Genomic DNA, 15,221 nt, shown 5'->3' on the forward strand with positions numbered 1-15,221 from the left:
AATTAGGGAAATTTTTTTAAAGCGTAGTCTGCATAAAATCTAAACCAGTGGTCAATTCACGAAGTATGGGGGGTGGCGTCACATGTGGCTCCTGAAAGCACCAAAGGGTTGCATATAATATTTAGACACTGCAAATATCCTGGAGGATGTGGCAGGGCTGGCCCAAGACATTGTGCTGCCTGGGTCCAAGAATGAAATACTGCCCCCCTCCCCCCAAAAAAAAAAAAATCATGCCCACCAAAAGGCTCCTACATCCATTATTTTATATAAATATAACATTTCGAAAATATTATATATACTGTTATCTTCTTCCATAACTCACCCCCGGACCGGTCCACCAAACACCCACTGTCTGTCCTCAGTCCTCCTGTCAGTCCTGAGTCTACCACCGCCCTAGAAGATACAGCCTGCCCTGCGTGAGATGGAGTGCACTGATGTCTGACGCTCCACCTCCTTATACTCATTAGTTTGCACTACAGGAAATATGAGATGGGGAAATGCCGCCGTAAGGTACCGCAAACTGATAACACACAACTGCTGGGAAAAAAAACTTGGGAGTTAATTTGCCGCCCCTCTCTAAGTGCCGCCTGGGTCCAATGGAACCAGCGGGACCCATGGTAGGGCCAGCCCTGGGAGGTACTAAAAGTCTGTAGACATGCTGATAATAGACGTGGCATGGGGGACTGTATTTTTTTTAAATTAAAAATGACAAACATGTTATACTTACCTGCTCAGTGCAGTGGTATTGCACAGAGCAGCCCAGATCCTCCTCTTCTCGGGTCCCTGGCCGGCACTCCTGGCCCCTCCCTCCTGTTGAGTGCCCCCACAGCAAGCAGCTTGCTATGGGGATCCCAAGCCGAACCACAGCTCCCTGTGTTCATTCAGGCATGGAGCCGCAGCCCGGCCCCACCCACTTTCTCTTCTCATTGGCTGACTGACTTTGAATGACAGCAGCAGGAGCCAATATCCCCACATTGCTGTCTCAGCCAATGAGGGGAGTCCCAGGCAGCCGAGACGCTCTTGCAACAAGTAGTGAAGGCACTCACGGGTCTTGAGCAGGAGTATGTGTCCAAACAAGAGATTTTTTTTACTTTTTTTAATTTGAACCTTTCTTAACAAGTCAAAGCAGCTCAATGGACCTCAGAAGCAGGTCAGAAACTCACAAGTATCTGAAATACATGAGCACCTGACTCTATGCTATTCACATAACCTGGCCGTACAATCTGAATTCTTTGAGATTTACCAATAACTACGTAGACCTGGTTGATTATACATTGAATAGATTGTTTAGGCATTGAAATAAATAACTGATAATAAATCCAAAAGAGCAGATTGTATAATAAAATAATATTAAGCAAGCCAAGTTTTAATGATTGGAAAGTCTAAAGGAGTTGGGAAATCTAAAGGAGATGAAAACATTTCCCCTGTTTCACAGATTGCAGAAGGAATGGGGTTCATAGAGCAGAAGAACTACATCCATCGTGACTTGCGAGCGGCCAATTGCCTGGTGTCCTCCACTATGGCATGTAAGATTGCCGACTTTGGTCTGGCCCGTGTGATTGAGGACAGCGAGTATACAGCCAGAGAGGGTAAGTACACCCCACCCTACAGTATGTACTAATTAGTGTACTACCATACCCTAAATGGTCAGTTCACCCAAAACGGTCTTTTGCTGATAAGATAATTTAACTGGCTTATCTCTCGGAGACTCCAGTGGTGAGATCTCTTCTCTGTTTTCTGGCGTCTGTATACCCACGGGACTTTTATGAGGAGTTCCCACTTATCCTTCTGGGTTTTTAAAAGAGAAGTATGGGGTTTTTTTTCCCAGATTCATACTTACCTAGGTGGATGCACCATTGTTCCCCTGCTGGCTCTAAGACTGAGAACTGAGAGATCAAACACCGCTGATCACTCCGTTCTCAGGGCTCCCTGGTGACTGCCAGTCATGGCTGTCTGCTCTACCTCCCCCCATGATTACTGGAGCGCTCTCTGAAGAGCGATCCAAATGCTGTCACTTCTTTAGAAAGCAAAGCACTTTTGAACATGTCGTTCATTTTTTTTCAAATCATTTTTTAGAATTTAATTTTTTTTATTATTTTTAACTGCCCTGCTGGGGGGCTTTGGTGAAATATCAGGGGTCCAAACAGACCCCTGATGTCTCACCTTTAGGACAGAGAAAGAGACTGAGGACAGAGAATCCCCAGTACCTTTCTCTGCAGCCTGAGCTGCACTGGAAAGTGAATGATTTGGAAGCACTCTGAGGCTTCCTGTTTATTCACACAGTTTACTATGCTTCAGTGATGAATAGACACAGGAGCGATTGCTACTGATCGCTTACTATGTTCATTCAGGAAGGGAAGGGGTGGTAAATAGGCCATATATACCACCCTCCGCTCTCCATCCTGAAACAATGCCCTTGTGTGCTTGCAGCAGGTGCCAGCGGGAGAGGACAGGAGGAAAGCCCACAGTGCTGCAGGGGATGGGGAACACAGAGGGGGGCCTGGACAGCAGGGGGGGTGGGGGCGCAGATACTAATCCCCCTGCAGTGCAGCCGGAGGAAGAAAAAGCAGGAGAAACTATCTATGCTGCAGGGGGAGCCACAAGGGTTGGCAATAAGGTAGTACAGCCAGCCCTCATGCTCAGCAGGTGCTGGCCCCCTTTTTTTGTTAACTGAGGGGGCCCGGACCCGGTACAGGAGGGCCGGCTGTACTGCCTTATCAGTGGCCCTGACTATTCACTACACATCTTCACTTTCTGCCTCCTTCTTCCTTCTCAGTGACTCAGAACATGTATAAGTCAGATAGTCAACAAAACTGCCAGCCAACTAGCATTTTTAGAAGGAGCTCATCAATGTTTCAGTGTATCTCATTCAATCTAGTCATGTGATCATGTGATGTATTGTTTTTGTTTTTTATCAGGAGCCAAGTTCCCAATAAAATGGACCTCACCCGAGGCTGCCAACTACGGCTCCTTCACCATAAAATCCGATGTGTGGTCCTTTGGCATTCTTATGACTGAGATAATTACCTATGGAAGGACGCCATATCCAGGTGAGGGTGCTGTATTCCCTACACAGGGTCAGGCAGCTTTGGAGATGGCATTCATTTAAACCTACTAAATAGAACTGCTGTTGGAAACGATTGCAGGGACAGTCCAGACGTGTCTGTGTCTTACCCTGCAGCAGCTGAAAGCTGGCAGAAGGGGGAGAAATTGGCTTTCAGCTGCTGCAGAGAGCCACACAGGGTTTCCTTTTGTAACTGCCCCTCCTCCCGACCGCACCAATACCCTGTGCTGTTGGAGCCCTCCTGTGTGCCCGGGCCCCCAACAGGAGGACTGGTGGTCCTCCCCTATCAGCGGCCCTGATTGCGGCATTCCAGAGCAATAAAACCATACAACAAATAAAGACATTTCCAGGAACAGTTGCTTTCTGTTTCAATATTTTCATTGAAGTTTCAAAGAAAAGGAGAGAGCAATACAGCCTTAAACCTTTCATCATGAATCAAAATAAATCTCTCAGTGCAGGCGGAACACAACCGAAAGAACATACTGTACAATACTCGTTAAGGTGCAGCAAACTTATAAGGGTCAAAGTAGCCTTGTTAGGAATCCACCCAAGACTATCAAAAATGAACTAAAAATGAGTGAGCTGGATCAAAAGACAGAAAAAATAAGCTGAAACCAAACATCTGTTCCATGCAGCTCAAGAGAATAGCAGGCACAAAGCCAACATGGTAAATAACGACCCTGTCTGTTCAGAAGACTTAAAGGTGGGAAGACAATGTAATAGAGCAGCACGAAATGCCAGCAGAATGCTTGGATGTATAGGGAGAGGTATAAGCAGTAGAAAGAGAGAAGTGCTTATGCCGCTGTACAGAACACTGGTGAGACCTCACTTGGAGTATTGTGCGCAGTACTGGAGGCCATATCTCCAGAAGGATATAGATACTCTAGAGAGAGTTCAGAGAAGAGCTACTAAACTAGTACATGGATTGCAGGAAAAAACTTACCAGGAAAGGTTAAAGGACCTTAACATGTATAGCTTTTAAATACATAAAGGGAATCATCTCGGTAAAGGAGGAGAGCATATTTAAAAGAAGAAAAACTACCACAAGAGGACACCGTTTTAAATAAGAGGGGCAAAGGTTTAAAAGTAATATGAGGAAGTATTACTTTACTGAGAGAGTAGTGGATGCATGGAATAACCTTCCTGCAGAAGTGGTAGCTGCAAATACAGTGAAGGAGTTTAACCTCCCTGGCGGTATGATTCTTTTGGATTTTAGGTGCTGAAAGCGGTACCATTATTTTAGGTGCTGAAAGCATGTAATTCTTGTGAATGAGCAGCCCAAACCAACTGTATACATTTATTATACATATTATATATATATATATATATATATATGTATGTATACATATATTATGTATACATATATTATATATATATATATATATATATATATATATATATATATATATATATATATATATATATATATACATATATATATATATATATATATATATATATATAATGTATACACTTGGTTTGGGCTGCTCATTCACAAGAATTACGTGTATATATATATATATACATATATATGTGTATATATATATATATATATATATATATATGTATATGTGTGTATATATACGTATATATATATATATACTGTATATATATATGTATATATATATACATATATACATATATTTACATAAAAAGTTCAGTAAAACTGCAGGAAAGGGCACTGGGGGGTAATGTAATGTGATTTTATTTTATTTTGAACGATATCAGTGTGTTTGGTGCATTTTACATTCGAATTTGCCGCCGGTTCCACCCCCCGGCGGACGTCACGTCGCTGGAGACGGAAGCCGGGGCTCGCAGACGATCGGGAGAGAGCTCCGCCGCCGCACACCGCTCGCAGTCTTCGCTGGATCCCGGAGAAAAGGTAAGTAAAACCTCCTCCAGCATCCAGCGATCTTCCTAGCGCTACCCCGAGTGTGACTCGGGGTTACCGCTTTTGGCACTAAAATCTTACCCCGAGTCACACTCGGGAATACCGCTAGGAAGGTTAAGCATGCATGGGATAGGCATAAGGCTATCCTTCATATAAGATAGGGCCAGGGACTATTCATAGGATTCAGATATATTGGGCAGACTAGATGGGCCAAATGGTTCTTATCTGCCGACACATTCTATATTTCTATGTTTCTATGTCTGAATACTAAAATAATTGTTATCCCATCAAGGGGATAGGAAGAAGGGGGAAAAAGAGCCAGTAAAGAAGTGCTGTCCTCCCGAGTGCCAAAAGCCAAACCCACCCAACCCATCAGAAATAATTTAGGAAAGGGGTTGCATATAGCTAGTCCACAGGTCCCAAATCTGCTCAAACCTTGTGGAGGAGTTTACGTAATATGCTAATCATTTTTTCGTTGATCATTATCCACATGATGTTTCCTCAGCAATAAATCCACTATTGGGCTCTTCCAAGAAGTTGCGGTAGCGATTTTAGCTGCTAAGAACATGAAATATATCACGGCCTGAGTAGACCTGGGAACCCTTTCTATGGGTTTATTAAGCAATGCCACTTTGACGAGATTAATCATGATCACTGCAGAGCAGTTGCTTTCATTTATAGTCTCATCTAAGTGTACAAGAGTAGCCTTAAAAAAAGAAGGAAAAAGGTAGAGCTGCAAGACATGTTGAAAGATGCACCAAAAACATGAACTCTACTGTCCCCCTGGGCATTGCAACAATTTCATGCATATAAGTTCCCTCGGATTTAGACCTGGGGTGTCAAGCCATGGCACCCACAGCTTCTCAAATTTACCAGGACAACCTCTATGTAGGTATATGTAGTATTCTAACAATAGAGTGTTACCTATATTAGTTACCCATGCCTTGTGAGAGGGTGGGTCAGGGTTTTTTTATAGAGCTGCAAGATGAATTAATTGGTTGAAAGAGCAATTCCTTGGGTACCACATTGCTTAGAATACCCAGATGGCAGCATTTTAGCCTGAAACACCCTATTAGGTGAATCCAACACCCCTTCCAGTAGAGGTGCAGCTTGGGGCAACACCATAGTAGATTAATCAGGTCACCATGATCTCTCCTGCATCTTCAGCAGAGCAGGTCAGCAAGGGAACCCGTTTTGTAGAGTGGTAATGGAGTATAGTGAGTAGGCTATACATCCGTTAAAATAAATATTGAACACTTCACCATTTTTCTAGGTAAATATATTTCTAAGGGTGCTATTGACATGAAATGTTCACCACATGTGGGTAACAACCCATGCAATCCATACATACAAAGAAACCAAAACAAATAAGTTCAGAAATTAAGTTATCTGTAATAAAATGGAATGACACAGGGATAAAGTATTGAACACATGAATAAAGGGAGGTGCAAAAAGGCATGGAAAGCCAAGACACTGGCTGAAATCTATCAATATTTAGAAAGCAATCCTGCCCCTTGTCAGTGCAAATTAATATTAGCTGGTTCAGTCTCAACTGATAGCCTATAAAAAGGTTTCTCATTACCAAGGTAGCACACAAGAAACATCTCATGATGGGTAAAAGAAAAGTACTCTATCGATACCTTTGCAACCTTATTGTTGCAAAACATATTAATGGCATTGTTTACAGAAGGATTTCTAAACTTCTGAAGGTTCCAGTGAGCACTGTTAGGGCCATAATCTGGAAGTGGAAAGAACATAATTTCACCCTAAACCGTCATTAACCACTTAAGCCCCAGAAGATTTTACCCCCTTCCTGACCAGGGGGTATTTTGCGATTCGGCACTGCGTGACTTTAACGGACAATTGCGTGGTCGTGCGACGCTGTACCTAAACGAATTTGACGTCCTTTTTTTACCACAAACAGAGCTTTCTTTTGGTGGTATTTGATCACCTGTGCGATTTTTTGATCATGCGCTATAAACAAAAAAAGAGCATCAATTTTGCAAAAATAACAATATTTTTCACATTTTTTTATATGAAATTCCCCAAAAAAATGTAAAAATCAAAATTTTTTAACATTTTCGGCCAATTTGTTTTATGCTACATATGTTTGGTAAAAAAAATCGCAAAAAGCGTATTTTGATTGGTTTGCGCAAAAGTTATCACGTTTACTAACAAAGGGAAAGATTTTTGTCGTTTTTGTTGTTTTTTTTAACGCGTAATGGCGGCGATCTGCGATTTTTTTTGCGGTACTGCGACATTGGGGCGGACAGATCGGACCCTTGACTGACATTTTTGACACTTTTGGGGTTACCAGTGACATTACTGCAGTAATCAGTGCTATACATATGCACTGTTACTGCAAAATTACACTGGTAGTGAAGGGGTTAACTTTATTTGAGAGGGAGGGGCTGTGTGTGTCCCTAGGGATGTGATTCTAACTGTGATTGGCAGTCTGTTTAGCTGTAGAAACAGTGATCAACGGTTCTACATAGTAGAGCCGTGTGATCACAGTTTCTACACAGGGGAGAATGACAGGCGGCTTGTTTACACAAGCCGCCTGACTTTCTCCCTCTGCAGCGGCGATCGCAGAGTGACTGGCGGACATCGGGTCCGCCGGTCACACGCGCGGGGGGGTCCGTGACCGCGCGGGAGCGCGCCTGCGGTGGCGTGCGCTCGCTCCCTAGACCCTCACAGGCTAGCGACGTAGCCCTATGTCGCTTTGCCTGTGAGGGGCTGACTGCCGACGTAGATAGTCGTGCAGCAGTCGGCAATTGGTTAACCGGGTGCTCCTTGCATGATTTCTGACAGAGGAGTGAAAATAATTATCAGAAGAGTTGTCCAAGAGCCAAGGACCACTTGTGGAGGGCTTCAGAAAGACCTGGAATTAGCAGGTACTGTGCACTTGTTTCAAAGAAAACAATAGTAATACAAAAGTAATTCACTCAACTGCCATTCACGCTCACCACGCAAGACTCCATTGCTGAAGAAAAAGCGTGTTGAAGGTCATTTCAAGTTTGCTGAACAACATTTAGGTAAGCCTGTGAAATACTGGGGGAATATAGTATGGTCAGATGAGACCAAAACTGAAACCTTTGGATGCCATAATACACACCATGTTTGGAGTTCAAATGGCACATCACCCCAAAAACACCCCAATACCAACAGTGAAGTTTGGAGGTGGGAACATCATGGTGTGAAGCTGTTTTTCAGCACACAGTACTGGCAAAATTCATATCATCGAAGGAAGGATGAATGGAAAAATGTACCAAGACATTCTTGATAAAAATCTGCGGCCATCTACCAGGATAATGAAGATGAAATGAGGATGGACATTTCAGCAAGACAATGATTCCAAACACAAAGCCAAGAAAACTCTCAATTGGTTTCAAAGAAAGATAATAAAGCTGCTAGAATGGCCCAGCCAATCACCTGATTTGAATCCAATAGAAAAATCTATGGAAAGAACTAAAGATCAGAGTTCATAGAAGAGGCCCACGGAACCTTCAAGATTTGAAGGCTGTTTGTGTAGAAGAATGGGCCAAAATCACACCTGAGCAATGCATGCCACAAATTTTTTCCATACAGGAGGCGTCTTGAAGTTGTCATTACACACAAAGGATTTTCTACCAAGCATTAAATAGATTTCAGTTAGCGTGTTCAATACTTTATCCCTGTGTCATTCCATTTTATTACACATAACTTAATTTCTGAACTTATTTGTTTTGGTTTCTTTGTATGTATGGATTGCAAGTGTTGTTACTGACATGTAAAAAAAAATGACGTGAGCACTAATAGGTTCATATAGAGCGAATTTTTATTTATGTTTTGCTTCATAATTTTCAGGTCAGAATTGCTTGTTTGATATATCACTTATATTCGTTTTTTGAGGACTAAGAGGTTCACTTTAGAGCAGGGGTCTGGAACCTTTTTGGCTGAGAGAGCCATGAACACCACATATTTTCAAATGTAATTCCGTGAAAGCCATACACTATATTTCAGGGGTTGGGAACCTTTATTTAATATTCATATTCATGGCCCGCAGCTATACAGTGAGTAGATAAAGCCGTGTGAAAGTGCCTGGAGTCCGGTCGGGAAGAGAGCAGAGCAGGCAGGTATGCAATGAGGCCGGAGTGGTGAAGCGCTTACAGGCCTGCAAGTGATGGAGGCGAGTATAGACCCTGAGAAAATGGCGGCAGGCCACTGAAGGCCTCAGAAGTGTAAGTGAGAGGTAGCTCCCGCGGGTCCCCGGGTGTCAGAGGGGAAGGAGATTGTGTCTGTCGGGGCACAGGGAGCGGATGGCAGGTCTCCTTACCGGGCGGTGATTGCCAAGGCCCTCAGTTGCACAGCACATGAGCCAGCGGCGGTACCGCGAATAGGCCGCGGGGTCCGTAGCCCGGCAATCTGGTCACCCAGAGACGAACTGAGGGTAGCGATGGGTAGCCCACAAAGTGTACCGTCGATGGGTGCAGAAATCTCCTTGGCACCGGGCACAGCTATGCTGATGGCACTGGATTGAGTGGTAGACGTGGCGGAGCTCTGGGACTACACATCCAGCGCGGCTCACGTCCGGACACGCCCCCCCTTTATTAAAGATTAGTCTGCGAGCCAGATGCAGCCATCAAAAGAGCCACGTCTGGCTCGCGAGCCATAGGTTCCCTACCCCTGCTTTAGAGTGTTCTATTTATTTCACTGTTTGCGCTGTATTTTTTACATTTTTTCTGTTACTGACATGTGGTGTCAGTTCACCATACATCTCTATGGGGGAAATCGGATGGGAACAGACCGTCGGTCCGTTCTCATCAGATCCCATCCGATCCGCTGGATGGATGGAAAATAGGGTTTCCATCCGTCCAGATTTGACGGATCGGATCGGATGTCAGCTGACATGTCTCCATAGGGATGCATGGGGGGACCGTTCAGATCCGCCAAAAAAACGTACAGGCGGATCTGAACGGTCCGCCTGTGTGAAAGAGCCCTTAGGGTTACCACCTCATCCCTTTAACCACTTAAGCCCCGGAGGATTTGGCTGCTCAAAGACCAGAGCCTATTTTGTGATAACTTTAACGGACAATTGCGCGGTCGTGCAACACTGTACCCAAATGAAATTGACGTCCTTTTTTTGCGGGACTGCAACATTGCGGCGGACAGATCGGACCCCTGACTGACATTTTTGACACTTTTGGGGGTACCAGTGACATTACTACAGTAATCAGTGGCTTTTGATGTAACCACAGAGACCTACGATCCTACATACTACATAGCAGGACCGTATGATCTCTGCAGTTACACCAGGGAGAATGACAGACGGCTTTGTTTACATCAGCCGTCTGCCTTTCTCCCTCTCTAGCGGGAGATCGCGAGTGACCGGCGGACATCGGAGCTGCCGGTCACTGGCGCGGGGATTCCAGTGAACGAGCGGGAGCGGGAGCGCGCCTCCGGCGGCGCACGCTCGCCCCCTATTGGCTCGTGGGCGAGTGACGTACCGGTACGTCACTTTGCCCAGGGGGGGCTGACCATCGCAGTATATGTACTTGCGGCGGTCGGCAAGTGGTTAAACCAGGACACACATTAATTACACAGGTTCTGCGGCTGATTAAGATTGTAATTAATACATTCTGGACGGGAAGGATTTGCCCTCTTAATGACCAGGCCATTTTTTGTGATTCGGCACTGCGTTACGCTGCTGAGTGGGGGCGGGAGCGCTAGCACCAGGCGCGCGACCGACGTAGTCCTACGTTGGTTCGAGCAGGAGGGGCTGCCTGCCGTAGTAAAACTGCGGCGGGCGGTCCGGAACTGGTTAAACTCACTTAGTGCCTTATCTGCATTACATTAGCCTCAGAACCTGTGTAATTAATATGTGTCCTGGATTAAAGGGATGAGGTGACAACCCTAATTGCAATACATGTTTAAGCTGGCCAACTGCATCAAAGTAATCCCTCTTTAGCCGCTGGGAAACACAATGCCAAACTGGAACAAAAAGACAACATTGGGGAGAGCTACAAGGTTCAGGTCTGGCCACTGACCTGAAATACAATAGAAATAAGATATACCTGTGCTCAGATCCCAATAGCTTGTACATGTATATAATCTACCAGGTGCTAAAGGGGTGAGACCACATGAACACTAAAAATACTGGATGAACCTGCTGCACACTGCTGTATACCTAATTAATATAGTCGTGACAACTTCTGAGATACATTAAGGTAACTTATTATCACAGATTGAAATGACTCGACTCATTGGTCTCCTGTAAATTGGATGGTCTTCACTTCAGCCCCAGCCCGGTGGTCTTCACTTCAGGGGGCCCCCTTAATGACCAGGCCATTTTTTGTGATTCGGCACTGCGTTACTTAAACATAAAATTGCGCAGCCGTGTGACGCTGTACCCAAATACAATTGATGTCCTTTTATTCCCACAAACAGAGCTTTCTTTTGGTGGTATTTGATCACCTGTGTGATTTTTCTTTTTTGGGCTATAAACAAAAAAAGAGCGACAATTCTGAAAAAAGATATACAGTATATATTTTTCACATTCTGCTATATAACATTCCCAATAAAAAAAATGTAAAAATAAAACTTTTTCATAATTTTAGGCCAATTTGTATTCTGCTACATATTTTTGGTAAGAAAAAATCCCAATAAGTGTATTTTGATTGGTTTGTGCAAAAGTTATCGCGTCTACAAACTAGGGGAAAGATTTGTATAATTTTTATTTATTTTATTTTTTTTACTAGTAATGGTGGCGATCTGCCATTTTAGCGGGACTGCGACATTGCGGCAGACAGATTGGACCCCCTAACTGACATTTTTGACACTTTTGGGGGGACCAGTGACTTTACAACAGCAATCAGTGCTAAAAATATATACTGTTACTGTAATAATGACACTGGCATGGAAGGGGTTAACCCAGGGGCGATCAAAGGGTTAAGTGTGAGCCTAGGGGAGTGTTTTCTAACTGTATGGGGGAGGGACTTGTGGAATCAACAGAGACCTGTGATCCTAAATAGAAGGATCACAAGCGCTGTTTTCACAAGGCTCTGTGTTCATTCCAGAGAAAACAATGATCTGGTGTGTTTACAACAGCAGACCGCCATTCTCTCTCCACGGGGAGTGATCGTGGATGCCCGGTGGCAATCACGGCCGCCAGCCCTGTACATCGGCTTCCCCGGTGCCTAATGGGACGCCACCTCCCCCCCCCCCCCAGGAGCGCTCCCGCGAATTGATGTACCTATACGTCGGTTTGCACAGCCGAGCCAGCCTGCTGCAGTATATCTTGCGGTCGGCAAGTTGTTAAGAAATTCAGATAGCAGCATATTATAACATTGTGAAATAAAACCTATAGAGCTATCAGCAGACTGGATTCAATTGAATACCTGGGTAGGATGACTGCATGTCTCACCTGTATAAAATAATAATAATACATGTGTGAAGGTAAAGAGAAGGTTCCCTACATTGCAGAGAAGGATAATAAAACCCCATCTTTAACCACTTAAGCCCCGGAGGATTTGGCTGCTCAAAGACCAGGGCCTATTTTGCTATTCGGCACTATGTGAATTTAACGGACAATTGCGCGGTCGTGCGGCGCTGTACCCAAATGAAATTGACGTCCTTTTTTCCCCACAAACAGAGCTTTCTTTTGGTGGTATTTGATCACCTGTGCGATTTTTTTTTTTTTGCGCTATAAACAAAAAAAGAGCGTCAATTTTGAGAAAATTATATTTTTCAAATTTATTTATATGAAATTCCCCAAAAAAATGTAAAAATCAAAATTTTTAACATTGTAGGCCAATTTGTTTTCTGCTACATATTTTTGTTAAAAAAAAATCGCAATAAGCGTATTTTGATTGGTTTGCGCAAAAGTTATTGCGTTTACTAACTAAGGGAAAGATTTATGTCATTTTTATTGTTTGTTTTTTTATCAAGTAATGGCGGCGATCTGCGATTTTTTTTTTGTGGGACTGCGACATTGCGGCGGACAGATCAGACCCCTGACTGACATTTTAGACACTTTTGGGGGTACCAGTGACATTACTACAGTAATCAGTGCTATACATATGCACTGTTACTGTAAAAATGACACTGGCAGGGAAGGGGTTAACTTTATTAGTGATCAAGGGGTTAAGTGTGTCCCTAGGGGCGTGATTCTAACTGTGGGGGGGGGGGGGCGTGGCTTGTGATGTAACTACAGAGACATACGATCCTACATAGCAGGATCGTATGATCTCTGCTGTTACACCAGGGAGAATGACAGACGGCTTTGTTTACATCAGCCGCCTGCCTTTCTCCCTCTCCAGCGGGAGATCGCCGGCGGACATCGGAGCCGCTGGTCAGTCACGCGGGGGTACAGGGGAAAGAGTGGGGGGCGGGAGTGCGCCGCCAGCGGCGCGTGCTCACCCCCCTACAGTCTCCTGGGTGAGCGACGTAGTACTACGTCGCTTTGCCCAGGAGGGGCTGACTGCTGCAGTAAATATACTGTGGGCGGTCGGCAAGTGGTTAAATATATGGTACAGGTGTGTTACCCCAAACTCCCTCCATCCAATACTCTGCTGTAGTTTTGACAACTCATAAGTGCTATTATGCCATATAGGACTGTACTGTGTAAAACCCAGAACCTGCTGTAGCTGTTTAGATTTCTTCCATATTTTATGAATGAGATTATATTTCCGAAATTGTTGGGTTTTCCAAATGGCTTATGGGTCATACACACTATACAAATGTCTTTAGGCTCCTTTCACACGAACAATCCGATCAGATCCGCCTTTTTTTAGGCTGATCTGATCGGATCCTCCATGCATCCCTATGGGGCATTGGATTTCAGCGGAGACAAGTCCACTGACACCCGCTGCCATCCGCATCCGATCCTATCCGTGAAATCCGGATGGATGGAAACCCTATTGTCCATCCATCCAGGGGATCGGATGGGATAAATCCTTCAGATTTACCTTTTCTATGTAGTGCAAGGGCCTGCCAGATTGCATACAAATTGAAAGTGTTTAGGTTTGACCTCATATTATATGGTTTTGGTAAATCTAAAGGAAAAAGTCTTCAGAAAATCTTATAGTGTGTATGGCCCATATGGCTCCTTTCACATGGTCCGCATTCCATCGCGGACCGTGCTCTGCTTAGCGGGGGATCGATCTGCCGATCCCCGCTGAGCAGGCGGATGACAGCTCTGTCTCCGCTCTGTGTGCGGAGAGGGAGGTGTCAGAGCCCCGCTGCTCTCTATGGGGAAACGGATCGATCCCCCGCTAAGCAGAGCACGGTCCGCAATGGAATGCGGACCATGTGAAAGGAGCCATATGGGCCATACACACTATAAGATTTTCTGAAGACTTTTTCCTTTAGATTTACCAAAACCAGATAATATGAGGTCAAACCTAAACACTTTCAATTTGTATGCAATCTGGCAGGCCCTTGCACTACATAGAAAAGGTAAATCTGAAGGAAATCTAACCACTAAAGTTGGATAGTGTGTATCCAGCTTTAGATTTTTTCCTTTAGATTTACCAAAACCATATAATATGAGGTCAAATCTAAACACTTTTAATTTGTATGCAGTCAGACAGTCAGGCCCTTGTACTACATAGTTCAAGGTAAATCTAAAAGGAAATCTACCAACAAAAGTTGTATAGTGTGTATCCAGCTTTAGATTCAAGTTTCTCTGGGATTGATTCATGGGAGCTCATCCTACCAGCTTCATATCGTAAACAGTGAAAGATGTTCGGATTTAGTGGTTAGAGTGGGTATTGCCAACATCCCTGAAGTCATAGAACTAAAGAAAAATACCCTGGGGTGTGAGACTTTTAAGGCAATAACCAGTCTTTGAGTAATTATCGTAAAACATATGAGTAATTTTATTAATGTTATACAAAATATGAAAAATTGTACAATTCAAAAAAAGGAAAATGAGACATTAAAAATACATGTGGCCATAAGTTACATCACTGGAACGTGGAGTGGCCGAGAATTCCAATGAATGACTTGACGCGTTTCGGACTTTGGCCATTTTCAGAGGTCAAATGAAGGTATATCTCAGACACTGATGCCAATCCATGGCAATCCATCCACTATTTTAAAAACAGACGAAAGGTGTTATGCATCCAAAAGGACTGCTATAACCTTGACAAGGCCAGTTAATATGGCTCAATGACAAGAAAAAAGAGAATAAATTGCCACGACTAAATGGGGAAAGAGATGACAAGCCGTCATTTCATGGCAAAGATAGCCACCCTCTACCAATGGTTCCCACGAGGATCCCTGTGA

General features: G+C 44.1%; 2 protein-coding genes across 2 annotated transcripts in view; both read left to right on the plus strand.

The window, feature by feature from the left end:
- The window catches only part of TM9SF4 (transmembrane 9 superfamily member 4), a 397,487-nt gene that overhangs the window by 292,580 nt on the left and 89,686 nt on the right, over positions 1–15,221 (plus strand). The window lies entirely within an intron of this gene.
- HCK (HCK proto-oncogene, Src family tyrosine kinase) overlaps positions 1–15,221 on the plus strand; it is a 99,831-nt gene that overhangs the window by 81,890 nt on the left and 2,720 nt on the right. The window contains exons 10-11 of the mRNA XM_082271680.1: positions 1,436–1,589; positions 2,919–3,050. Of these exons, the coding sequence (XP_082127806.1) occupies positions 1,436–1,589; positions 2,919–3,050 (286 nt within the window). The remainder of the gene's footprint in view (positions 1–1,435; positions 1,590–2,918; positions 3,051–15,221) is intronic.

The sequence above is a fragment of the Pelophylax lessonae genome (assembly GCF_965119305.1).
Source record: "Pelophylax lessonae genome assembly, chromosome: 11".
Taxonomy (NCBI): domain Eukaryota; kingdom Metazoa; phylum Chordata; class Amphibia; order Anura; family Ranidae; genus Pelophylax; species Pelophylax lessonae.